The 27,185-nt window shown below is 41.9% G+C and overlaps 1 protein-coding gene across 1 annotated transcript; it reads right to left on the bottom strand.

The window, feature by feature from the left end:
• Positions 1-408: 408 nt before the first annotated feature.
• On the bottom strand, positions 409-17,411 carry dnmt1 (DNA (cytosine-5-)-methyltransferase 1). Its single transcript, XM_061090164.1, has 34 exons — positions 17,232-17,411; positions 16,754-16,790; positions 15,367-15,474; positions 15,040-15,265; positions 14,867-14,939; positions 14,681-14,762; positions 14,546-14,586; positions 14,408-14,462; positions 12,446-12,529; positions 12,249-12,358; positions 12,017-12,135; positions 11,829-11,921; positions 11,585-11,736; positions 10,190-10,377; positions 8,876-9,056; positions 8,654-8,751; positions 8,305-8,452; positions 8,102-8,217; positions 7,820-8,021; positions 7,617-7,747; positions 7,353-7,532; positions 7,037-7,261; positions 6,767-6,959; positions 5,930-6,020; positions 5,704-5,844; positions 5,323-5,605; positions 4,796-4,937; positions 3,701-3,867; positions 3,430-3,607; positions 2,334-2,529; positions 2,080-2,243; positions 1,742-1,858; positions 799-895; positions 409-698 (listed from the first exon to the last, which is right to left on the bottom strand). Exons 1-34 carry the CDS (start codon positions 17,276-17,278, stop codon positions 661-663), a joined length of 4,503 nt encoding a protein of 1,500 aa, XP_060946147.1. The 5' UTR covers positions 17,279-17,411; the 3' UTR covers positions 409-660.
• Positions 17,412-27,185: the final 9,774 nt, after the last annotated feature.

The raw sequence follows: 27,185 nt of genomic DNA, 5'->3' as shown, positions 1-27,185 counted from the left end.
GAAAGTGGTTAGGAGTCCCAAGATGTCTGAGCAACATCTGGCTGTGAGGACACGGCGTCCTCGAGCTGCCTAGCTCAAGTCTCGTAGTTTAAATTCACCAAAACAAGGCTGCGATCCCCCTCTGAGACAAATCTATACAGGCTGTTGTAACACCATTGCGAACAGGATGTAAATAGAAACCATAAGTAGCACCTCAACAAGCAATATTGTCAGAAAGTTTGAAAACCCCTGATTTAATCTAAGAATTGTACATTAGATTAATCCCATTAAGTTAGTCTCAAAGGATTTGAGAATCACATTTTATAACTGCTTCAAATCACAGGGTTCATGGTATTTTTCCTGCCACTGTTGGTCTGAACCAAGTTATCACTTCCAGTTTCGCTTAATTAAAAAAAAAATTCACAAGCATTTGATTTCATAAGAGCTTTATTTGAAATATTACATATAAAAACTACATACAATTTAATCCATGTTAGGTGATCATTTCCGAACCACATGATCAAAAGCACATTTTAAAACAACATTGAAAGGGCACTGAACAGAATGCCAACGGTGGCCACTTAGTGACAGATAAAAGCCATCTTATTTAAAAGAAATCATTGCCCGACACAACAGCATCAGGATTTGTGGAACCGGTTCTTGCTGGAAGTTGACAAGCGACTAATCAATGACCTCCATCTTCTCCTGTTTAATATTCTCTGGGGAGGGAAATAAACATACATTGGTACAAGGATTTCTACATATTTATATGGTGACATCATGAATAACAAAAACAAATTGAATTGAGAGATTAGTTACCCGTTGCTTGTTGTTCTTCCTTCATTCTCTCCAGCACACACTTCTTAAGCTCCAGGCCCAAGGCCCTGGAGAGTGGGGGGGGCACAGCATTTCCAACCTAGGAGGCAGCAGCAAAAATCATATTAGTCAATTTTAACTTTGACCTAATCTCTTTACAAATAGCTTCCATAGCATTCCCAGTGTCAGTGGTACATATTTTTACCAACAAAACAGACAGCAATTATACATCTAGGGCTAGGGGTGCAACGATTAGTCAACGTCGTCGACAAATCGATGACAAAAATAGTCGCGAACGAATTTACTCGTCGATGAATCGTTGGTGACGTCAGTTTAAGTCAGTTTTAACGAGTTTAAAAGCGAAATGTTATCCTATTGCCTGACAAACGTCTTTTTTTAAATCACAATTATTTAGTCCGAAGAAGACTGTAGTTTTGTTTGTTGAATTTATTATTGTTATTTTCACTGTCTTTTTTGTTAACACGAAAAATGGATACTTGATTTTTTATTTATTTTTAGTATCAGCACTTGGCCTGTTCTTAGTTCACAGTAAAAAGGGAAACTTGAATTTAAATTAATTTTTTTATTAGCACTTTGCCCGTCCTTGGTTTTAAATGGACAAAAACTTGATTTTTGACTTTTGTGTCAACAGTACCCTTATATGCAGCAAAGTTTATTAAAAGACAGTTTTTTTTAATGAAGTATCGATCTTTATTGTCTTTATTTTCAGTCATCACATGCCTCGAACAACCTCAAGCTAAATTTAAAAGCTGCTTGCTAAATAATAGCAATTGAGAATTTGTGTCAGTCATAATCCGATTAGTCAATTAATCGTTTCAATAATCGGTGATTAATCGACTATCAGAATAGTCGTTAGTTGCAGCCCCTTTAAGGGCTGTATGACACTTAAGTTTCAATTAAGTTCTGGAAGAAGTCCTGGTTTTACCTGTCTGTGTTTGTCCAGGATGTTTCCAAAGAAGCGGTAGGTGTCGGGGAATCCCTGAGAGCGAGCACATTCCCTCACACTCACCACTCGGTGCTGCTCAGCGTGCAGAACACGGCCCTGGAATTATGATAAGAAATTGGTTACAGGCCTTTAAAAAGGGCAGCTACTACTTTGCCTTTATAATGATTTTATTTCTCTGGGATGGCAGAATTTTAGCCAGTTCTCCTGTACTTCAATGTAAACGAGATGAGGGCTGTTTCACAGTATGGTACAGAAAGGAATAGGCTCTAAATCGCATTTGTTGGTTTTATTCACTCATTTTCAAAAAGCTGATGTACCTGCTTGCCCATAGGTTCAGGGTTGGTAACAGTTGTGCTGAAGAAGCCGTCCCACTCCAGTCTCCCGTAGAGTCCAGCCCAGTGATTGTGACGGTTACCGGTGTGGGGCAGACACCAGGGGACCAGAGTGTTAAACTGCCTGTCTGCAGGGTCACATGGCGTCCCTACACCATGCAGAAACGGAAATTAGAAATGAATCCACTAAAGTCAGGTAAGCCCTAAAGTCAAGTAAGAAAAATACTAAAGCTGCGTACCTCCTGCACATGTACAGACACCTCTGAGTGCCCCAGTGCTGCTGCGCCCATTCTTTTTATCAGGGTGTGAGAAGCGCAGTTTCTTGGTCATGGTTCCGTCTTTCAGCCGAACTTCAATGTTGGGCAGATCCCTCCAGTCAGAGCCTGGAGCCAAGGGGATGTGACGCATCCGAGCCTCCACCAGAGCACTCATGTCCTGAGAACAAAGAGGCACCTTTTGTTATCAAGCTACATCTATTTAAGAGAGGAAGAGATATAGTCCAGGCAAAGTAGCGTTTTACGACCAACTAATTGTAAAATAATTTTTTTCAGCATAGATCATTTCTATGAGGTGTCCAGAACAACATAGTAAAAGTCCTAAGAAATCCTAGTTGAGGAAATATGTTTAATTCTCATCAATGTGCCAATAAGGCAACAATACACCCCAAAAAGACTATTTTTTTCCTTTACTCCTATCAAAATAAAACTTTACACAATGAAAGTAACCATGAAACGTAACATTTTTTGTATTACAAGTTTCTTTGAAAATGAATTTGAATATGCAAATGAGCTATACACTAATCGAATATGCCCAAAATACACCCAAATAGGCTTAATAAAACTTTATATAGTAAAAGTATTTATGAAGTTTCTTTTGAAATGAATTTGACAAACACATGAGCTCCACACTTATTGAATATGTCCTAATTTGCATAGGCATAAACACCATTCATATGTATGACAAATACATACATAAATTCATTTTCAAAGAAACTTGCAATACAAAAAATGTTACGTTTCATGGCTACTTTCATTGTGTAAAGTTTTATTTTGATTGGAGTAAAGGAAAAAAATAGTCTTTTTGGGGTGTATTGTTGCCTTATTGGCACACATTGATGAGAATTAAACATATTTCCTCAACTAGGATTTCTTAGGACTTTTAGTATGTTGTTCTGGACACCTCATAGAAATGATCTATGCTGAAAAATTATTTTACAATTACTTCTATTTTTGGCTCCAAAATGGGTTACTTTGCCTGGACTAATACTAGAGGACAAAAACATTATGTTAATTATGAGACTCCAAAGTCAAAGTACAAAAGTGTGAGACAGCTCACCTTGCAGATATGATCTTTGAGGATGGGCTGATACTGTGTTCCTCTGATCTGCCTCTGGAACCATGACTGAGGTTCTCCATTGTAGGAAATCTCCAGTGCATTTGCACCGTTGCGAATCTCCGGCAGGTCGGACATGGTGTCCCGGACAGTGATGGTTCTGTAGATTCCTCCATTACCTCTGTGGTCAGACAGAGACATTTAGTCTAATGACGTGTCACACCGACTCATTTCAGATGTACAATTACAAATCAATAGATTGCGTTAACATTACCGTGTGACATTACTGAAGTATTTCTTCTCATCCACCACTACGCTCAGAGAGCAAGCTCTGGGAGCAAACACATGCAGCGGCTCGGGGTAGCGAGGCAGCTTCTCTCCAGGAGCCACAGCGATGATGATGGCCCTGCGCCGGGTCTGAGCGACACCGTACTGACCCGCCTGGTGAGGAAGGAAGCACTGAGGTCACATCTACTACACAACCAACACGCTCAGTCATACAAATACTGGCATGTATGACTATTTTGCTCATGTGGTAAAGAAATGAGAACCTTAATTCAGGGTTCATACACATTTTGACCAATTGACTTCCATGACTTTTCAAAAACTTTAAACCAAATTTCCATGACCGAACATTTTGTGAAATCTCGGTGTATACGCGAAAAAGTGACAAAATGTAGTATTCAAACTAACAATGAGAATTCCAAGGCATACAGCACACCTTAAATGACACAAACCCAAGTATGCCTGCCTATATTTTGAGTGTATTTCTTTAAAAATGTATGAATTATTTAAAACTCAGCGTAAATGAACTAGGGATGGGCGTTCGATTAAATTGTCTTAATCGATCGTCGGGAGAATTAACGATCGATTTTCGATTAATCATTATAAAAAAATGTAATTTACGAAATTCTTAATGATCAATTAATCGATCGTCTATTAATTATGCCCATCCCTTAAGTGAACGACATGAAAATATGAATATAACAAATTTCCATGACTTTTCCGAAACTTTTGGGAGATTATTTTTTTCCATGACTTTTCCAGGACTGGAAAAACACATTTTAAAATTCCATGACTTTTCCAGGTTTTCCATGACCTTACGAACCCTGTTATTTTCATCTGACATCCTCACATTTTTAATTATCCAGGAAGACATGCAATCTAACAACTATTATGCAAAGTTTTAGCTTTTCCCCTTTTTCTCTTAAGTTAAAAATATCTGGTTCAATTTGATGCTGTGATCCCTCTTACTGCCATGAGCTACAGGTGAATCTGGACAGCCTTTGTAGAGTCTCCTCAAAGAATCAGTTTTGAGTCATTATTTCCTCCCAGCTAGAAACACAATAGTCAGTTTAGTTGGACTCACCTGAAGGACACCGAAGGTGCACTGGTAACCCATGCGCACAAGACAGCGCAGGGTCAGCTTTAGGATCATGGATTTTTTGAACGACACAAAGTTCCTCACATTCTCAAGCAGGAAGAACTTGGGTCTGTAGTAATCACAGTAACTGCAACAAAAAGGAAAAAAAAGGTTTTGAATGTGCACCAAGGGATCATATGGACAATACAAGCATTATATTTTTTTTATGTTTTATATCATGACAAAGGTAAAACTGCATAACCACTAACTTATTTTTGATATCTGTAACATATAATTGTATGATCATTATTTAATGTATTTTAACTTTTGATATTTGTAATTTAACATATGTTTAGAATGTTTGATATTGGTACTGTAATGTATGTTTTAAATGTTTGATATCTGTATGCATGTCTTCAATGTGGACCCCACTAAAAGTAGCTCTGTCTTAGGGTAGAGCTAATGGGGATCCTTCTAAATAAACAAATATATATAGTCTGAGCAAAAATGAGAATTTGCTCTGAGACACTGACCTCAGATAGGAGACTACAAGCGAGTTCTTGAATTTGGAATAAGTGCGAGAGTTGAAGCGGTTCATCCCACTGAAGCCTTGACAGGGAGGTCCTCCACACAGCATCTCCACATCCCCCTTCTGAGGCAGCTTCTGGCCCAGAGAGTTCGTCTTCTCTCCAGACATGACCAACTTCAGCAAGACGTTGCAGTCCTCAGTGAACACGGTGGTGCCAGGGTTGTTGAGCCTGAAGGCCTGTGCTGCCGGCTCCCACATCTCAATGGCCCACAGCGTCTCAGAGATACCTGAAGATAATCCACCATCACAGTTTCACCACCACACTGAAAAGAAAATCTGCAGCTACTTGTATAAATTTCATTAGTTAAAGAGAACAAGCATTTACCAGCCTGGTGGAAGCCTTCAGAGAGTCCACCACAACCAGAGAACACATCCAGGGTGCGATATTTAGACAGTTTAGGCGCCTGTGATTCATTCTGAGAGTCCTGCTGTTCCTGAGCAGCTGATGATTTTCCTTTGCCTTTACCTTGTAGAGATGAGGAACATTGGTTTTAAATTCTATTGAGCAAAATAACAAAAACATTTATGTATTCATCTCAGAAGTTTTGTACCTTTCCCTTTGCCCTTTCCTTTGCCTTTTTGCACAGCTGAGCGAGCGTGATTTGGAGGGTCTTCAAAACTTTTAGATTTTGCATTATAGGCCTGTGAGAGGGGAACACGTATAAGATCAAATGCACACACTGCATTAAACATATGATCAATGTTGTCTACTTTCACATTAATTCATTATCATGCCAAAGTTGAGTATGATATTATATTCAGCATTAAAGTGCCACACGCCCCCGTGCAATATTCAGGGTTCATACACATTTTGACCAATGAATTTCCATGACTTTTCAATAACTTTAAACCAAACTTCCATGAATGAACATTTTGTGAAATCTCAGTGTATACACGAAAAAATGACAAAATGTAGTATTCAAACTAACAATGAGTATTCCAAGGCAAACAGTAAACCTTAAATGACACAAACCCAAGTATGCCTGCTTATATTTTGAGCGTATTTCTTTAAAAGCATATGAATTATTTAAAACTCAGCGTAAATGAACAAGGGATGGGCATCCGATTAAATAGTCTTAATCGATCGTCTATTAATTATGCCCATCCCTAAAATGAACGACATGAAAATATGAATATAACAAATTTCCATGACTTTTCCAAAACTTTTGGGAGATTATTTTTTTCCATGACTTTTCCAGGCCTGGAAAAACACATTTTAAAATTCCTGACTTTTCCAGGTTTTCCATGACCGTACGAACCCTGAATATTATGAACTTTGTGCAGATATTTCAAACAATACCAACATTTTAGCAGTATACAAAGATATGCTACTTGTTGAATTGTCCATTATAGATTTGATCAGCAGATTCTGCCCTAACACACTGTACCTCCAGGAAGTAGAAGCGGTCAGGTCCACCACTGGAGTAGTCCTGGACAGACTCATTCAGGTCTTCTGAATATTCTACCTGACAGCGGCCGAGCACCTCGGCCATGCTGACGGTAACTTCTTCATCACTCCAGTACAGCTGGTTGATATCTGTGTGGTAACTGGATTTGACGCCTTTGTGAGTGTTCTCAGGCCTGGGAGATGAAATAAGCCAGTTAATAACAAACAGCCACGAGTAAAGAGTAAACCTTAAAAAGACAACCACTCATACCTGTAGAACTTGTAAATTCGCAGTTTGACCTCAGACATGTCAGATTTTCCGTTGCTACGCCTGTGACAGAAGATCTCCTTGATGCGCCCGATGCGGAAGGGCTCCGGAGCATCCTGGTTTGAGCCCTTGATGTAGTCAGAGGACTTTCTGTAATACTCTGGATACAACTCCTCATCCACATCCTCTTTTCTGTGAGAGCGCTTCACTGGACTAGCTGGTTTAACACTGCGGGCCAGGAACAGAGACAGTGAGTCCCATTAACATCATTATCATAAATGTTTTGTTGCATACATTTTTTGTAAATCACTTTAGTCACCTGAAATGAAAAGTCTCAGTAGGCAAATAGACGCCATCTCCCACCCTGAACTGCTCCCCCTTGAAGGAGGCCAGGGCAAACAGAGCCTTAGAGTCGCCTGCTTCGTTCCCGAGAGGCTCAAAAGCTCGAGGACATTCCCGTTCGGCTCGCTCTTTAGTCCTTTCACAGCTGCTACAGAATCTTTAAAAAAACAAGAGCATACCCACAGGGTCAGAATAACTCAACAGATCACTGCAATAAAAATAAAAAATGCATGGTGCTTACCTGAACTTGCAGTCGGATGGAGTGGTAGTGGGAGGGGTCTCAAAACGTGCAAAATCTGTGTCGTACCAGAACTGATAGAAAAAGCTCTTCCCGTCATCGTCAATGACTTTGATCTCAACATCCGTGCCACCCTAAAAAACACACAACCGTGGGATGAAGAAACATCACTTAAAGGAAATTAACCTGCTGTCGGGATAACTTACCTCCATAAACCAATTGTCAGATGGGGGCTTATACATGATGTTCACTTTGCCTTGGACATAGTTGAGCTGCATGTCTTCACACTCATCCACAAGGACGAGCTCCAACGGATCAGAAGACTCTCCCAGCACTGTCTGAGTCCCACGACGGAACCAGTGGGCGTGGAACATCTTTCCACTGCCGTCCTCCCACAGGGATGTGATCCTGAGAATGAAATCCTCATTAAGATCAAACCAAACCACTAACAAAATGTCATCAGGGATTGAGTCTTGAAAATGACCCACCTTGCCAGATACAGAGGGGTGGATGGATCCTCGGATGAAACGGAGACACAGTCTCCCACCTCCAGCACTTCATCGTTCACAGAGACCTTCTTGTAGTACTTCTTCTTTCCCTCAGTCTAAAGAGGGTTGGAGAAATACTTTATATACATTCAATGCTGGATAGGAAAAGAACATTTCAACAAAGGGAGGGGGGAAATAAATACCTGAACAGACTCTCCAATCCATGTCAGCTTGCACTGACTCTGCTTCTTTTTCTTAGCCTGAGAAACCTTTTTGGGCTTCTCCACTGGAATATCTTCCTCTTCAATGGTCTCATCGTCCTCAGCCTCCTTCACTGCAAGGTTTGGGCACCTGAACAGAGGCATGCAAAAGAGGAATTAACAAGAGGAACTTAAAAGAGGCCAGGGCAAGATCTTGCAGATGTGGCTTTAAAATTAGAGTAGAAACTTTCTATTCTTTTGTAACTCTTGCAGCAAAAGAGGAAATAACTATATGTATAAACAAATCTTAAGTGCAATATATATTTTTGCCATATATTTGAGACATGCTCACCTCCTCTGCTTGCAAGCCTGCTTGCTTTTGCCACCTCCTCCAAATTTGATCATGTCCTTGCAAGCTAAACACTTTCCACAATCAGGAGACTGGCAAACCTGCAGGTAGAAAAGACATGCATTGATTTTGTCTCCTGACCAAAGAGAAATTGTACATCACACCAACTAAATGTTGAAATCGAGCTCATTATAAAACAGCGGGGTTTCCCTTTGGGCCAATTACCTCACAGACACCACAGCGCTGTCTTTTGGCTCCATTTTCTTTATCATTCTGCTCTATCTGGTCAGAGAAGAAGGTATCAAAGATCTGGTAGACCAGCTCGGTGGTAGTGGCCTTCGTCGGCCCCTTGCTGTCCTTCTCTATCTTCGTTGGGTGACGAATGGCCTGTCTTCTGGCAGCTCTCCTGTCAGGATAAAGTTTGAGTGTTTAGAGGAGAAGAAAACTTGGAGTATGTCGAGCGATGGCCTTATGAAGCCCCTGGCCTTCAACACATCACACAGCATCAGGCCATGCAACAGATGAAACAAGCAAACAAAAACCAAACAGACAGGATGTACAAGGCAGAGTTCCCGTTAGATGCAACCGGCCAACAAACGTTTTCCAAACAATCTGTCCTGCAAAGGAAACGAGTCGAAGAAATAGAAGAGCAAACTATTGTTTTTCCTTCTTCATCCAAGAATAAGCTTGGGTGTTATGGCTCCTTTAAGATGGTTCTCAGTTATTCTTACCAACTGCTGAACTCTAACCTCTATCCTAAATACTGTTGTGTTCCTCACTGAATTACACTTAGGAGCTTCTATAAACCATTATATACTGTATTTAGTGTAATTAACACATGACTTAATGCATTAAGCTCAAGAATATACAGATCAGAGGATCAGTTAGCACCAACATTTCAAAAAGAAAAAGTAGTTAATTTCCTTAGGATTAGTCCATTTGACTCCATGACAGTATACATCAAGGTTTCTTAGATTTTAATCCTACCAGTCGAAAATAATCAGAGACACTTGTCCATCCAAACACGCTGGTGTTACACATGGCCAGAATTTTTATTCAGCATTAAAACCTACAAAACATTTCCAAAAAAATTTAATTTAAAGAAAACGGGGAAAACGAGTCTAGCGTGAACTCTGGTATAATGCTGTTCGTAAAAGCGTCTAATTACTTCACACTAACACATCACCATACAAGCTAAGGATGCATTCATAACAAGGCCTACCTACCAGTACAGCAGCATGCTGCGTTAGGAAATGCCAAAGGATTGTTAGATATCGGGGAGAACAAAGAAAGGAGCAGAAACACAGGAATAGAAGCAAAAATAAAATTGGAAAACTTTTGCTAGGGAAATAGCTGCGGCTACAAATCTGCAATGTTGAAAAGATAACTCACTGATGTTAAATACACAGCACGGACAAATGCTTGAGTTTGATTTCAGTACTTATATTGTGATGGTTGCAATAAACTGGATCTCAGCCGAGTCTGCTGAATGATAAAAGAAAATTAAACCATAACATAGAAAGGCTCTTTTTGCCGTACCTCTTTCCGAGAGTGACTCCAGCCAGCTTGATCAGGTCTCTCATACACGGTGTGACGATGATCGGCTGCTCGTCGGAGTCGCCAGCCTCATCGTAGCTCTCCACCTGCTCCACCACAAACTGAGCGTGCCGCAGCAGAGTGTCCTCGGTGAAGCAGTTGAAGTTCAGCCCTGCGGGAGGCACGGTGGTCTGAGGGCCGCAGGAGGAGAAGATGATCAGTGTCCTGGTTCTGTGATGCAGTAACATGAGCTACGTTCTCTTGCTAAGTTTCTCGTTTTGTCTGTAAATGCTTAGGCAAGGAAATACCAATCATAAAACACCAGCTTTTGAGCTCAATTGCTTATTGTGTACTTGTTGTTTGTCATTTGTACTTCGGATATTGACCAAAAAAATATATTTTTGGATATATCAATAGAGTTGCTAAGGGGTGGAAAGTTTCCGGTAAATTTCAGGAAACTTTCCATGGGAAGTTAAGCTCGGGAATTTTGAAAAAAAAAAAATACGCAAATTAAACGCTGAGCAATAAAAACATCATTCAGAACTCTATTTTAAAGATGTATGGAATGTTGAGTTTCAACCCTCCACTGAGCATTCTTCCATCACATGCACAGATAACTCCCAGCATCCTTCACTCTACAGCAGGGCTATTGAGGCCTGCTGTAGAGTGCAGGACTAGTCAGGTAAGTTTCCATGATATTACTGGGAAAATATATGAGCATGCTGATTGAGGATTGTTCATCTGTTCATCTAGCCTATTTCCATTCATTTATCCATCAATTGTAAAATATGTTTACAGACGATTCCAATTGTTTGGCTAACTATTTATATCTCTGGCATTGCATTAGTGTTTTTTTACAAACTTTTTTCTCATCTTATTCTACAGAACAATGCCACGTGCACTCTCTCATGTGTGGAGACATTTCACCTCATCCAATGTAGAAGGAAAGGCTGTGTACATTTGCAAATACTGTGCAAAGACCTATGTTAAGAATGACACAACGATGCAGAAGCATATAGTCAAGTGCCCAAAGTTTCCTTAGGGCTCAAATCAGCCTATGACACAACAAAATGTTTATATTTATGTCTGTATATGACAAGGTAGATACAGTTAGTATAAATTACCCACAACATTTCCAGTTTATTCCCGTTAATTCCCATGGAAACTTTCCAACTTTGAATATTCCCGGAATTTTGCAACCCTATCCATCAATGAATTGAATAATTAACAACTTGTCGACAGTTACTTGGAAATTAGTATGTTTCAGTATGTTCACCCTAAATGCGAAAGGCCTAAAGTTGACTCAAATCTTTTAAAAAGAAAACAATTCCTCAATAAGCACATTCGAAGGGGCCAGATTTATGATGTTGGGTTTATTCCAGTCGCACAGGACCTCACCTCAATCTTGTTGAGAAGGTCTTCATAACTGGTGTCAGGATTCTTCTGGAGGAACTCCACAACTATCTTGCTCATGTAGATCTTCTCTTGCATCAGTGCAAAGATTGGCGCGTACTCCTCACTTGGATGCATTAGGATGTAATCAGCAAAAGCTGGATAACAAAGATATGAACATCTACCATTAGTACATCATGAATGAAGAGGGAAAGCTACATTTAGAGCAGAAATCTAAAAAGTTGGCTACCTGTAGTGAATCCAATTAAAGCCTTTTCTCCTCCATCAAAACCAGTGATCCACCACGCGTTGACGGGTCCAAGCTTCTTGGCAGGGACACCACCTGTGAAGAAAGAAACATATTCACTGTTATAGGTACTTAAAGAAAAAAAAGAAACTACCAAAATGTTTGGATTCTTGAAATATGCATTTCCATACCATCCAAGCAAGGGTTGTCATCATAGATTGGTTTAACAACACAGCTAAAGTAGAGCTCTACATTCTTCTCAATCAGTCCAGCGTCAAATGGACAAAGGTGACCACGCTTATCGTACACACTGCAACACAAAACAAACTATCACTTTAACTGACAGAAATCACAGACTTTACAATTTAATGAAATTGAAGAAAGTCATATTTGCTGCACTAAACTAGGTCGACAATCAATTACCTGAAGTTTGTAATTTTGTGCTGTGGCAGATCCTCATAACTCTCAAATCCATCCTCATTCGAATCAAACAAGGAGAGCCGCTCATCTGTTAACATTTCTGGTTCATCCAGCTGAGGACACAAGAATCGTTTTAGTTCTCAGTGAAAGTAATATTTAAAAAAATCTTCTTGAATGACTTTAAAATTGATATTTCTCACCGCAGTATCAGGATCTCCTTGAAAAAACTTAAGATCTGAATCATCCAAGTATTGTCTGCAGTCTGGACATTTTGGTGGTGGTGTCTAAAATAATAATAAATAAGGTTAACATTATAAAGGTATTTTCCTGCTTTCCAGCTATTAGGGGTTGGAATTGGCAAAAATGTGACGATTCAATAGTATTGCGATTCTGCGATATATTGCGATACTGCAAGTATTGCGATTCGATTCTGCGATTTATTGCGATTCATGTCCCCCATATTATTCAAAGGCATTACAAAAAATGAGGAAAACAAGACTGATCAACTCACTTCAAATGTCACATTTAATTCTGTGAACAACATTGTCTTCTACACATTAACTGAAGTGCAAAAACTTTGTCCTTGAACATTCAGGACACAGGACCTTTGTAATTATTTTCTGAATAGGAGACCTCTCACATGAACACTGAGCTCAATCATATAAATAAGAGTAACCTAGAGCTTCAATCAAATTGAGACCTGCAAGGTCATGACCCAAAATGTTAAATTCATTTGGTAATATTGGCATTTTTGTTCAGAAAAAGGAGTTGGTCAACATGCTCAGATGTTAAAGTTCCTCTGGAACGTTACTATATCTCCTGCAGTGGAGAACATCCTTTCCTCATACACACTAGGTATCTTTTAAAGTCTGAAACTCTCCTCGTCATGCTTTGCCAGCCGGGGGCTGTTACATATATAATTGTAAATAAAGTATTAAAGTATTTTTTTCCTTTTTTTTTTAAATATTGTAATACTTTGTGCTACAGTATCGATATAATCGCGGGCGCAAAATCTCGCGATACTGAACAGAATCGATTTTTTCCCCCACCACTAAGTACAGTGTCTTGAAACTTGCAGGACTTGAACGCCACAGACCAAGAGGAGGATCCCATGAACAAACTGAAGGGACAGAAGATTGTGTCTTGCCGAATCTGTAAAGGAGACCATTGGACCACCCGCTGTCCGTACAAGGACACGCTGGGCCCCATGCAGAAGGAGCTGGCTGATCAGCTTGGGCTTTCCACCTCAGACCCGACCAAGCCTCCTGGATCCGGTACCATAACCTTTCCTTTTTTAAAAATGTGCTTTTCTCAGGGTTCCCGCGGGGTCTTAAAAAGTCTTAAAAGGTCTTACATTTAATAATTGAAATTTGAGGCCTTAAAAAGTCTTTAAAAGGTCTTAAATTTGATTCGGCCAGAGCTGAGAAGTTAGAGGTTTTGTAGTGTAAGATGGGATGTTTAATTTCCTTCTTTGGACATGTTTTATGGAACATCCTTTTATTTCAATTTATTTCAGCATGTTTAAAGCTTGTGTATTGTTATGTTGAGTGGGTATAAATTTACTTTGTAAGTAATTCTGTGACTTATTTCTTCTTTCATTGTAATTTTCCTTCATACTTTTTCCCAGTATAGTCGTGAATTCTATTCAAAGTGGTCTTAAAAAGGTCTTAAATTTATCTTGTTAAAACCTGTAGGAACCCTGTTTTTTGTGTTCTGCGGTAAAGACTCAGTTTTTTATGAATGCGCTCTGTTTCCCTCTGTGGAATCGACAGAACCAGAGCCTGCAACACCGTCACTGGGGAGTAAGACAGGGAAGTATGTCCCCCCGAGCCTGAGGGACGGAGGCACGAGAAGAGGGGAGTCGATGCAACCCAACCGCAGAGGTGGGGGTAATTATTGTTCCAAATTTACCCACTCACCCACCCACACTGTACTTTATCATTATACAGCAGCAGGTTATTGCTCCAAGATAACTACTATGTATTCCGACAGCTGATGACAATGCCACCATCCGTGTGACCAACTCATATGTTTTTAAATATTGCAATACTTTGTGCTACAGTATCGAAATAATCGCGGGCGCAAAATATCGCGATACTGAACAGAATCGATTTTTTTCCCCCCACCACTAGCAGCTATGACAGCTGAAAGAGCAAATTTACCTTTGCAGCAGTTACGGTCTTGACAATCTCGCTCTTTGCTTCTTCTGGAGCAGTTCTGCATAAAGTATGAAGTGTTAGAGAATGTATCTGTAGGAAGCTTCATTAACATCAGAAACGCTCAGAGGAGAAAAGACTTACTTTTCATTAGTGTCCACTTTGAGACGTTTCTCCTCCCGAGTCTAGAGGTGAAAGAATGTGCAAGTGTTGAATAAAGAAAAAGACACAAACTCTTCACATTTAAAAAAACACACAGAAACATAAAAGTGCCTTTACCTCCTCAACATCTTCTTCCTGCTTCAGTTCATTTTGCCCATTAGGAGATTCTCCATTCAAATCCTCGGACTTGCGCTTTTGACTGCAAGACAGATTTACTTTGAAACATAAGGTTTGAAAGAGTTTCTTTAATTTCAAAAAATTTGAATGAGAATGTATAAAGCACCAAACCCAGTTTATACGCACACTTTAGAGAACATGGACAAGATGCTTGGCTGTTTTCCAGCATTTCTTGTAACCCTTGCGCTGGCAGGAGATTCTAGAAAGAAAAGAAAGGAATCATATACCATTGTTTTAAACCTAATAAAATGTATTTTCTTTAAAAATGCAGATGCAAGTTTAAAAAATAAGAAATTTACTTTTGGTGTCAGAGTTTGACTTGCTCTTTCGTCCACCTTTCCCTTTAGAAGCAGTTGGTGACTTGACTTCCTCCTCATCCTCCTGAACATCCATGGTAACATCTTCACCATCCTCATCCTTGTGGGAACCGTTAGTGAAACCATTTGTCTTCCCCTTCTGCTCCACACCATCACCAAGATTCAGCTCTTTTCCCAGCAAGGCCTTTACTTTAGAGATGTAAACATCCTGAGGAAAGTGCAACAAAAATCACATCATAGGTAAAAACAAAGAGTTGGAAAGGTTCTGGGATTTGGTAATGATTGAGATATCTGAAAAAAGTTACCAACCATTGAGATCTCTGAACTTTTCCTTTTCTCCTCCAGGCTGCTCAGCTGGTCCTGAGCATCCACATGGAGGAAGTCCTGCACCAACTTGAGCTTCTCTTTGACATGTTCCTGAAACGGCATTTTAAGAAAAAGACAAAACATAAACCACCAAAAAACACTTTCTTTGATAATGCATTTAAATTAGAATAGTCAAGTACTGTAAACTCATTTTAGGCCTTGTTTTTAAAAGTCTTGAATGGTCCGGCTCCTGCCTGCTAACCCCATATGATTCTTAGGACTCACATTTATTGTAAGTCATACTCTTAAGTATAGATAAGGCTGAAACTACACTTGCACTCTGTTTTGTTTACCACTCATTGTTTTATTGCACATTGTAAGGTTCTATATCAATAACATTGAGAATATATATGACTTGATTTTTTAGTGTTACATTCATAATTGTCCGTAGGTTGACTATATAAAAACGGTTGTATTCCACACACTTTGGGAAGTGAAAGCATTTGTGATATTAAATTAAAATTGGCTTTATGACCCCCTTGCACATAATTTCTCTCAATTCTTACTGTATCTATTGTTGTTTTTATGTACAGAAGCAATTTCAAATATTTCCAATATATGCAACTGTTCAGGTTACTAAGAGGTTAACTTAGTTTAACCTCAGTGGACAAGTCACCAGAGTTACTTTTACACACAGCTGTTTTCCTTGTAAATGAATATTAACGGTCACCGAGAATTCCAGAAAATCTCTGCACCTTAGCACTCACTGTATATATTGTTTCGTTTTAAATATATATATATATATATATTGTTGTTTAATGTCTGATTGTTATTTATGTGCACCAACCACACCAAAGCAATTTCCTGTATGTGAATAAATACTTGGCAATTAAAAGAATTCTGAATGGAATCCATGGAGCAGCACGGTTCATCTCTTTGCTATAAAAGAGTTTCGACTTCACATTGTTGTTATTGAACACGACACTATATATTAGAGATAAGTGGAATCCATTGTCAGGAGATGTCAATAACATTGAGAATATATATGACTTGATTTTTTAGTGTTTTGTTCATAATTGTCCTAATAGTCAACCAATTGTCATAATTGGTTGACTATATAAAAACTGTTGTATTCCACAAGATTTGGGAAGTGAAAGCATTTGTGATATTAAATTACAAATTGGCTTTATGACATGCATGGAATCCATGGAGCAGCACGGTTCATCTCTTTGCTATAAAAGAGTTTCGACTTCACATTGTTGTTATTGAACACGACAACATAATAGATTAGAGATAGAGAATCTGCAGCCAGGTTCAATGGACTTTAAGAGCAGTGTTATCAGATCGTGGGAAAACAAATGCTTGGGGGGGTCTCAGGTGCTCGACCCACCTCGTCTGAACCCGCATCCTCATCCAGCACCTGCAGCCTGCGAACAAAGAACACGTCAAAACAACGTTAGCGAATTATGCAGCAGAGGAAGAATCCCCATGGAGAGACCACCACCCCCCACCACCCACCCACCCCCATAAATCTCAGTGTGACAGCGAGCTAGCACAGGGAACACAGGGAGCCCAACTTCCTGAGTGGCGCCAAATCTCTCACGCTGCTCCTCCATCCATTGACAGGCTACATGATGCTAGCTGGCTAACGTAGCACAGACAGGGAGAGGAGCTAACGGTGTTTGCGTTGTCGGCCAACGGCGAGCTAGCGTTAGCTGCAGGTTCTAGCACGGACAGAAGGTAGCATGCTAAGAGGCAGGGACTGTCACTAGCCTCGCCGCCCAGGAACCGACACCCCGGGCGGGCATTCACACGCAACCTCCCCGGGGACGAGCGAGTGTTGTTAGCATCCAGGCTCCGGACGTTACCTGGTCCTGACGTCCTCCGGCAGCGACAGGGAGGTCCGGGCCGGCATGGTTGGTGGTTCAGCAGCTGGCGTTAAAACTTTTAAAACGAGATGGTTTTAAAACACTAGGTTAAAAACCAGGTTAAAATTGCGTTCGGTTCCCGCAAAGTGTGGACGGTCAGGCTCGTGCTGGCTCCCGCAATGGAGGCTATATACAGCTCGGACGCGCGGGCCCGTTTTTCGCGCGGAAACCCGGGAGTCGTGGACGGTACCACTTCACTCGTCCGTGGGGGTGGTCGCTTCCACCCGTGGGACGCGGTCAGTCCCTCGGGAGTGTGTTACTTGCGTTGTGAACACGCATTTATCACACAACCGCTCATATATGGAACTCGACGTGGCTGTGTTATTTTAAAATGTACGATTTCCTTGAAATGCTCGATTATCATAACCCCCGTCACCCCTGCTGTTCGCCAGATGTTGTAGACAACTGAGCAACCGGAAGCTATACGAGTGTTGTTTACTAATGAGCAACAATTACATAGGTTTTGTCTTGTCCCCTTATAACTGGGCACTTCTGACCACTAACCACTGAACATTTGAACATTCGTACATTGCACTGACTGTTGCTTTGTTTTTTATTACTGTATTATCCCGCCTATAGTGTATTCATATTTATATATATTTATTTTTATCCTGCTCATAGTGTATTCCTCGTCCGTATATTCCTGTTAACACTGTAATATTCCATATATATTTCTACTGTACAGATCTTATTTATTACATTTTTCACTTTAATATGCACGATACTCTGCACTTTTACTGCCTTTTTTTGCACTTCTGGTTAGACGCTAAACTGCATTTCGTTGCATATGTACTTGTACTGTGCTAATGACAATAAAGTTGAATCTAATCTAAACTTGGCACTTCTGGACCTATGTAGCTATAAAATACAAAACTCCGTCAAAACCAAGGAGTTGACAGGAAGGAGCAGAATGGAGGAAGTCTTTATATAAGACTGAGATTAGATCCTACATGTATGAATGATACCTTGTTTACAATAGGGAAGAGGGACAGTTCCAGATGTAGTAATTTTGGGGTTGAAGACTGAACATGTCGTTTTCCATTGTGAGTTTCTGTATGAGGCAGAAAGACAAAGCTTCAAGGACACAGAGGGAGAGGGAATAAGATGCATCAGGAAGGCACTTGTTACTTATTTAAAAGACACAGGGCTAATGGGTGGAGTTTGAGGAAATTTGTGACAGATTCAGTGTGTAAGATTTAGGTGAAAGGGATCTATTGGCATAAATTTAATAAAAAACAATCAGATTGATGTTCTCACTAGTTTGATTCATCTAAATTGTACGAATTGTGGTTTTCTTTACCCTAGAATGGGCCATTTGTATGTATATACTTTATATTTCCATTGAGAGTGGGAACCATCAGAATCAGAATCAGAAGTATTTTATTGCCAAGTACATTCACACATACAAGGAATTTGCTCTGGTTATTGGTGCAAACAATGAACATAGAAACATAAATACAACATGCATAGGAGAGCAATAAAAAATGGGAGACCAGTATATATTTACTCACTGTTTACTTCTTATCTACTCACTTTTTACCAATATTTATACAAAGTAACATTTATTTTGAGATAAACATTTCTGAATAAAAATGTATAAAAGATAAAAGATATAAAAAGTGAAGTAAAAAAGTGAAATGCTAAATGCAAAACAATTAACAGTGTCATATTGCAATATGCAATGTAATGCAGTATAATATATTAGGATATAATATATTGTGTTAATTTAACACATCCTAGAGGTGTGGGGGTGGAATAAAAGTCCGAGTGCGGTGGGGACCATGTTGTTTACAGTAGCCCAGACTGGACAAACTAAACACCTTTTGAGTTTTTATAACAACTGAAGACTAACATAGGTTCTCTTTCATGTTGGGAAGAGGAGGGTGAGGTGAGTACACACTCTTGTACAGTAGGTGGTGGTATTTACCTTATGATGGATCAGCCAGTAAATCTAGAGAAGATTAAGACTATAACTGCTGACTAAACAGTGGGACCATAGACTAAATAGAGAGAACCAAATTTTGTTTTATTTCATTTATTTTATAAAAAGGGAATGCAATTACAAATATAAAAAACATAGAATGACACAGTGTTACGGCTCCAGGATGTTAGCTTGCTACGTCTAGGGGGGGAGTAGGGGAACCATAACACATGTTACTGTTAGGCTGACTCGGAGAACAACAAAACAGGGCACAACAGCAAACTGGGTCAGTAAGGGTGTTTTATTTAGCCAGCGATCCGCCAAGGGGAATAGGGAACTATAAGCGGAGCCAAAGCAAAGAAAACAAGATAACGTGACAACTAACTAGTGCACACATACAACCTAGCTAATACATACAGAGGGTGGCCCCGCTCCTAACCTGATGTGATAACAGAGTATGGTCTACGTGATGGCAGTGTAAACCCAAGGGTGTCTTACCTATTCACCTAAACCCCGGTGGCATCTCACAAACAAAAGGCAACAGCTCCACACAGCCCACACACAGGCAGACAATGGCCTCTCTCCATGGAGACAAAACAGGTGCAAGTTATCAAGGCCTGACGACACTAATTGGCCAACAGACAGCTCCCAGATTGGACAGGGGGTTGGACGATGGTGGAGGAACAGCCAATGGTGTGAGACCTGCAGAGAATGAGAGGGGAGACACAGGAAAACAACCACACACGTAACACCCCCACCCATAAGAGCAAACATCACACACGAGAAAGGGCATCCGCACACATATTCTCGGAGCCCTTCTTGTGACGAATCACCAGGTTGTACCCCTGCACAATCAGCGCCCACCGCATGAGGCGCTGGTTCTGATTATACATCCGGTGGAGAAAAACCAGCGGATTGTGATCCGTGTAGACCACAATTGGCCTAGAACTCGATCCCAAATAAACTTCAAAAAACTGGAGTGCCATCAGCAAAGCCAGAGCTTCCTGCTCAATAGTAGAGTACCGTGTCTGGCACTCATTGAACTTCCGTGAGAAGTAGCAGACCGGATGGTCCAGCCCGTTGGAATCCTCCTGGATAAGAACGGCACCGGCACCTACATTGCATGCGTCTACCTCCACCTTGAATGGCTTCTCAAAGTCAGGAGCCACCAGAACAGGGGTACTACATAGCAGAGTCTTAACAGAAACAAAAGCGTGTTGGCAATCTGGAGACCACGCAAACGGGACCAAGGGGCTCAGCAGACTAGTCAGAGGGGCGACAACAGAGGAAAAATTCCTACAGAACCCACGATAATACCCAGCCATACCCAAGAAGCGGCGCAGCTCACGCCGGGTGATGGGCACTGGGAAGGCAGTGATAGCAGTCACCTTAGCCTCCACGGGGCGCACCTCACCACCCCCAACCTGTTTACCAAGGTAAGTAACGGTAGCCCTACCAAACTCACATTTTGCCAAATTCAGCGTCAAGGAAGCCCTCGCCAAACGCTGGAACACTGTTGTCAAGGTATCTACATGAGCAGCCCAATCAGACGAATACACAACTACATCATCGAGGTAAGCAGCACAGTGTGGGACGTCAGCTAAAACAATATTCACTAAGCGCTGGAAAGTGGCAGGTGCATTCCGCATCCCAAACGCCATCACTGAGTACTGCTGAAACTTGTCTGGAGTGACAAATGCGGAGATCTCCGAAGCACGAGCAGTAAGTGGGACTTGCCAATATCCCTTTAACAGATCCAGCTTTGTCACATACCGGGCAGACCCAATGGTGTCCACACAATCATCAATACGCGGCAACGGGTACGAGTCAGGAACCGTGACTGCGTTCACCTTCCTATAATCCGTACAGAAACGGAACGTGCCATCAGGCTTGGGTACCAAGAGGCATGGTGAACTCCAAGGACTAGAGCTCGAAGACGCCAGACTATTCTCTACTAAATAAGACACCTCCTGCGACATGATCAACCTTTTCGTAGCGTTAATGCGGTATGGATGCTGCTTGATAGGTGCTGCACCTCCCACATCTATATCATGCTTCAAAACGTTGGTCAGGGAAGGAACATCACCGAACAGACAAGGGAACCCACGTATTAGGGCTACCATGTCAGCCCTACGTTCCTCATCCAGATAGGCCAGATGCGAGTCCAGAGATGACAGCATCCGAGAGTTCAACAACCGAGGGGTCTGTTGAGGAGCACTCCGCAACTCCAATCCATCCTCGTCACCCTCAGGAACCTGGTAGGAGCCTGGAACCAATACAGCTGGAACGGCAGACTTGACTGTGGGACCCGTAGACCCTTCTACGGAGTCCTCAGGAGGAGTAACTTTTGCATGATACAACTTAAGCATGTTAACATGGCAAACTCTTGTCTTGCGCCTCCGATCTGGGGTCTGTATAACATAATCTGTGTCACTCAACTTCCGTCCCACACAATAAGGACCGGAGAAACGGGCAGAGAGGGAGGATCCGGGAATGGGAAGCAGAACTAGAACCTGGTCACCCGTCTGCAGTGAACGTGGGACAGCCTTCTCATCAAAGTGACGCTTCATCCGCTTCTGTGAGGCGGACAGAGCTTCCCTAGCGAGGGCACAGGCACTGTGCAACCGTTCACGGAACCGGCTCACATAAGTTAACACATTTTGAGAAGAAGCACTACCCGAGATAAGCTGGTCTTTCAGAACTCTGAGAGGGCCGCGTACCGTATGTCCAAAAACAAGGTCAGCCGGACTAAACCCTAAGGACTCCTGAACGATCTCACGAACCGCAAACAAGGCAAAAGGAACACCCTCATCCCAGTCTCTCCCGGTCTCGAGACAGTACTTTCGCAGTATGGATTTAAGCGTTTGGTGCCAACGTTCGAGAGCACCCTGAGACTCAGGGTGGTAGGCACTGGAAACTCTGTGTGTAATAGACAAAGATGTCAGCACCTGCTCAAAAAGGTTAGAAAGGAAATTACTTCCTTGATCAGTTTGCACCACTTTCGGGAGCCCAAACGTCGAGAAAAACTTAACCAAAGCCTTGACCACTGCCTGAGCAGTGATTTTCCGAAGGGGAATAGCCTCAGGATACCGTGTAGCAACACACATAATCGTCAATAAAAACTGGTTACCAGTCTTAGACTTAGGCAATGGGCCAACACAATCAACTAACACGTGCTCAAAAGGCTCACCTAACGCGGGTATCGGACAGAGAGGAGCGGGTGGAATAACCTGGTTTGGTTTTCCTGTGACCTGACAGGTATGACAAGTACGACAGAATGCAGCTACATCACGTTTCAGTCCAGGCCAAAAGAAGTGCCTTAGAATCCTGTCATAGGTTTTCGTGATACCTAAATGACCAGACCATACGTGACTATGAGCAAGTGATAGAATATCCTGTCGATATGCAACAGGCACTACAATCTGATAGATCACACTCCAGTCACGTTCTGAATCAAGAGATGAAGTCCACTTACGCATGAGAAGAGCATTATCTAGGAAGTAACCCACCTTACCGTCGATATCCCCACCCGGAGTAACAGCCTTCCCATAACACTGCTCCAGTGTAGAATCTATCTTTTGCATAGCAACCAGCTTATCACGAGTTATCGGTAGAGGCAATGGGTCGAGACTAAGGCCAGCACTCTCAACGGCACTGTTCTTATCAGGCTGTGGAGGGGGCACAGAGGTAGAACCAGTAACCTCATTTACGTCCCCCACTGGGACAAGAAAGGAGTCAGACAGGTCAACCACATTACTCAATGGTCGGGACTGCGCCCGTGTAACAGCCCCCACCGGAAAAATCCCAGGGAATCTCTCGGCTAACTCATCCTCAGCGTTAGCTTCGGGACAGTCCAATACCTCCAACATAGGCAGCACTCTGCCTCCAGCAATATCATTGCCCATGATAAACTGAACGCCTTTTACCGGCAGGTTATGACATACCCCGACTTTGAAAATTCCACTGACTAAATCACATTTTAAATGTATCAGGTGCAAGGGGACTGGCACAAATCCCATCTCTATGCCCTGAACCAAAACACTGGAACCACAGAATGAATCACCTGACAATGGCACTGCATCAGAGAGGATAAACGACTGGGCCGCCCCAGTGTCACGGAGAATCTGAACCTTTTGCTGTTCCTTTGGATCACCGGTCAGTGACACAAGACCACTCAAAATGAATGGTTTGTAGCTGGGGTCAGGAAGGTCAGAAATGCACACATTCGGCATAACTGCCACAGAGCGAGAAACTGTACTTATCAACCCAACCCCCTTTTGTTGTTGAACGGGCGGTGGATGATTTCTCATACGAAGCTGACAGTCAGCAATTAAATGGCCAAATTCATGACAATAATAACACTCCCGTTCCTCCCTAGAACGTAAAGGTAGCGAAACTGACCTGCGAAACTGAGTGGTTGGAGAGGTAGAGAACGAATGAGCGGGCTTGTGGGTGAGTACAAACTCGTCCGCTAATACAGCTGCCTGGGACAATGACACCACTTTTTGCTCATTCAAGTATGTCACTATACGTTCTGATACACTATTCTTGAATTCCTCCAGCAGGACTAATTCTCGAAGAGAGGAAAAATCTGTAGTTTTAGTGGCGGTGCACCACCGATCAAACAAGGTGGCCTTCTCTCGAGCAAACTCCATGAAAGTACGATCAGGAGACTTTTTGCAACTCCTAAATTTTTGTCTATATGCCTCAGGTACTAACTCATACGCACGAAGAACAGTGGTTTTAACAATTTCGTAATCTAGACTGTCCGCCAACGAAATGGACGCCAACACCTCCTGAGCTTTACCAGTTAGTTTACACTGAAGCAAGAGGGGCCACACCTCTTTAGGCCACTGCATAGAAACTGCGATGCGTTCAAACACACCAAAATAAGAATCGATTTCCGATTCCCGGAACTGCGGAACCAACGCCATTTGTTTAGTCACATCCAATGTGCAAAATGAGCTAGCTAGTGGAGAAGAGAGGGTGGTTTGGGGTGAACGTGCTGCACTTGCAGCCTCCAATTCCAACCTCCGTAGTTTCACCTCCTTCTCTGCCTCAATCCGTCGGATCTCCAGATGGTGCTCACGCTCAGCTTGCCTCTCTCCACGCTCAGCCTCCATTTGCAAGCGGGCCAACCTTACTTTCAGACGGGCGTCCTGAGACGACATTAATAAAGTAGGTGACAACGGATTAAAGCGTGGTAAGGTAGCGGGTGGCTTAGCCTCTGCCCCAGCCTGCATGTCCTCCCTATCATCACTACAAGGAGAAGCCGCATTCACACCAAGCACCTCCTTGCCCACCAGCATATCCACGACACACTCCTTAAGTCTCGCTTTGAGCAGGGTCCCCTGAACTGGAAACTCAAAATGAGCCGCTATGGCATATAAATCAGCCTTCCGGCATCTGTCAATTCGATCCATAGACGGATCAGCCAAAAAGACACCCAACTCAAAAGCCTCCATAACGAGCCCTACAAAAAAAACTACTGCCTATCTTATACACACAAACCAGCTACACTATGTGCACACCTGCATCGAACACCTCTAAGCCAGCCCGACGTGGAGTCCTACAATGAGGATCCCGGATGAGCCCCCAAATATGTTACGGCTCCAGGATGTTAGCTTGCTACGTCTAGGGGGGGAGTAGGGGAACCATAACACATGTTACTGTTAGGCTGACTCGGAGAACAACAAAACAGGGCACAACAGCAAACTGGGTCAGTAAGGGTGTTTTATTTAGCCAGCGATCCGCCAAGGGGAATAGGGAACTATAAGCGGAGCCAAAGCAAAGAAAACAAGATAACGTGACAACTAACTAGTGCACACATACAACCTAGCTAATACATACAGAGGGTGGCCCCGCTCCTAACCTGATGTGATAACAGAGTATGGTCTACGTGATGGCAGTGTAAACCCAAGGGTGTCTTACCTATTCACCTAAACCCCGGTGGCATCTCACAAACAAAAGGCAACAGCTCCACACAGCCCGCACACAGGCAGACAATGGCCTCTCTCCATGGAGACAAAACAGGTGCAAGTTATCAAGGCCTGACGACACTAATTGGCCAACAGACAGCTCCCAGATTGGACAGGGGGTTGGACGATGGTGGAGGAACAGCCAATGGTGTGAGACCTGCAGAGAATGAGAGGGGAGACACAGGAAAACAACCACACACGTAACACACAGACACACACACAATAATTTGTCCATCTTCTTATTGTGCTTAGTTTCTCATGGGAATGAGCAGGCGGTATGGCCTATGTGGTAGAGTGGTCGTTCTTCAACAAGGATAGGGTTCGATTCCCACTCCTCCCCATCTGCGTGCCGAAGAGGCCGTTGCAAGACAGTGAACCTAAAATTGTCAGGACCTAAATCACATATTCATTGCACAACATCTTACACTATGTAAATTAAAATACACAAATAAATATTATAAAAAAAAATGGAAATAAATAAAATTTAATAAAATAAAATTAAATGAATCCTGTGCAGAGTCCACTGTGCAGGATGTGCGCAGTTGACATCTGCGCAGGGAGTACTTTTTTTTTTTTTTAAACCAAATTAAAAACAACAAAAACTATTATAAATAAAAAAATTAACAAAAAACTAAATGCAAAATAGCAGGCTTTCTGTTGCGTTTTTCCAATTGCGCCTACAGACTTTAGTTTGTCAGTGGTCGGGCCCTAAATATTATATGAACCAACATTAGTGTTACAGATTGTAACAGTTTAACACAGGCTGCTTAACAGTGGGACCATAGACTGTATATAAAAAAAGTGGGACAGATAATCTATCGTTTCCAAGGAAGGTGTCGAACATGGTCAAGATTTTCTAATTTAATTTAAAGTGAACAAATATTATTTGACTTGGACTGCCTGTCGCACAAAACAACACATTTGTAGAAAATCCAAAAGAATATGAGAATAAAACCATGTTATTCATTGTAATTTCTGTGATTATAGTGAAAACACAATAAACTCACTGATTGAGAAGATAAACAGAAATGAAAATAATCATTAGTTGCAGTCGTTAAGTAGATAAGGCTATAAATCTCTGTCCAACCTACTTATAAGTAAAGGATACAGGATTGGCGTTGTTCCTATTTCACCACAAGGTGGCACTATGTCATAGATAATTGGAAAATAGACATCTGAGACTTTTCACTAAGGCTGAGAATCTTCAGACAAATTTCCTACTAAAGACGGCTCTCAGAGTGGGAACAAAGGCTGAAAATTTAGTCAGTGTTTACAGTTAAGGTGAAGTTACTATCAAGCAAATGGTTGTTATGGGTAACGTTAAGGTTCGCTTCCAGGAAATTAGTTCAAGTCTCCAAAGTGTAATGTTCCCCAAAGTGACCTGGGAAAATGTATATGTTTATTTACATAATCTACAGAGATGATCTGTGAAATAGTCAGGCTTTCTTTTTAACGCATATGAGTCTTGTGCGCCAACTTCAATGTTTTTGTCTACACAACTTCACCTTTAGGCCTCTGAGGCTGATGTTATATCCTGCAGGGCACTGGAAAGACTTGGCCGACTTCCCAGCAGCGCACCCTCCTGGGGCTGATTCAGCCAGTGTTCCCACCCAGGAATCCTGGACGTCTGACAGGAAACAGGCCCAACTCTCTCAAGGCCACTATAAGTCAGCCTCTCCCCTCACCCCAAGTCTCCCCCTTACCCGAAAACCTCTCCCAGGGCCATTCTTCATGCTTCCCTCAGACAAACAATCTTACAAATAGACATTCTTCCATTTCAAACCCTGTATTCACCCTGCCTGCCCTCTGCCCAGCTTCCCATCATAGCCCTGTCTTGCCTCTGCCTTCACCCAATTGAAACTAATATTATTAGGTAAGAGAGCAGTGATTAATGGCTGAGCAGCTTCTGCATGTGCAAGGTTGTACTTTCATGATGATTCTTGTGTTTTCCTGACCTTGTCAGAGCATGTTTGGATTAAATGCTGCTGTTTTGTG

This window comes from Limanda limanda, chromosome 17, assembly GCF_963576545.1.
Source record: "Limanda limanda chromosome 17, fLimLim1.1, whole genome shotgun sequence".
In the NCBI taxonomy this organism is placed as follows: domain Eukaryota; kingdom Metazoa; phylum Chordata; class Actinopteri; order Pleuronectiformes; family Pleuronectidae; genus Limanda; species Limanda limanda.
This window is presented reverse-complemented; position numbering and strand designations above follow the sequence as displayed.

Bases quoted from the DNA above. Each gene is read 5' to 3' on its own strand.
- dnmt1 (XM_061090164.1), bottom strand. From the start codon at position 17,278: ATGCCGGCCCGGACCTCCCTGTCGCTGCCGGAGGACGTCAGGACCAG. The intron at 14,763-14,866 runs GTGCGTATAAAC...TCTGTCTTGCAG, and splicing joins TTGTCCATGTTCTCTAAAGT to TCAAAAGCGCAAGTCCGAGG. The intron at 8,752-8,875 runs GTAATTGGCCCA...TTCTACCTGCAG, and splicing joins AGCGCTGTGGTGTCTGTGAG to GTTTGCCAGTCTCCTGATTG.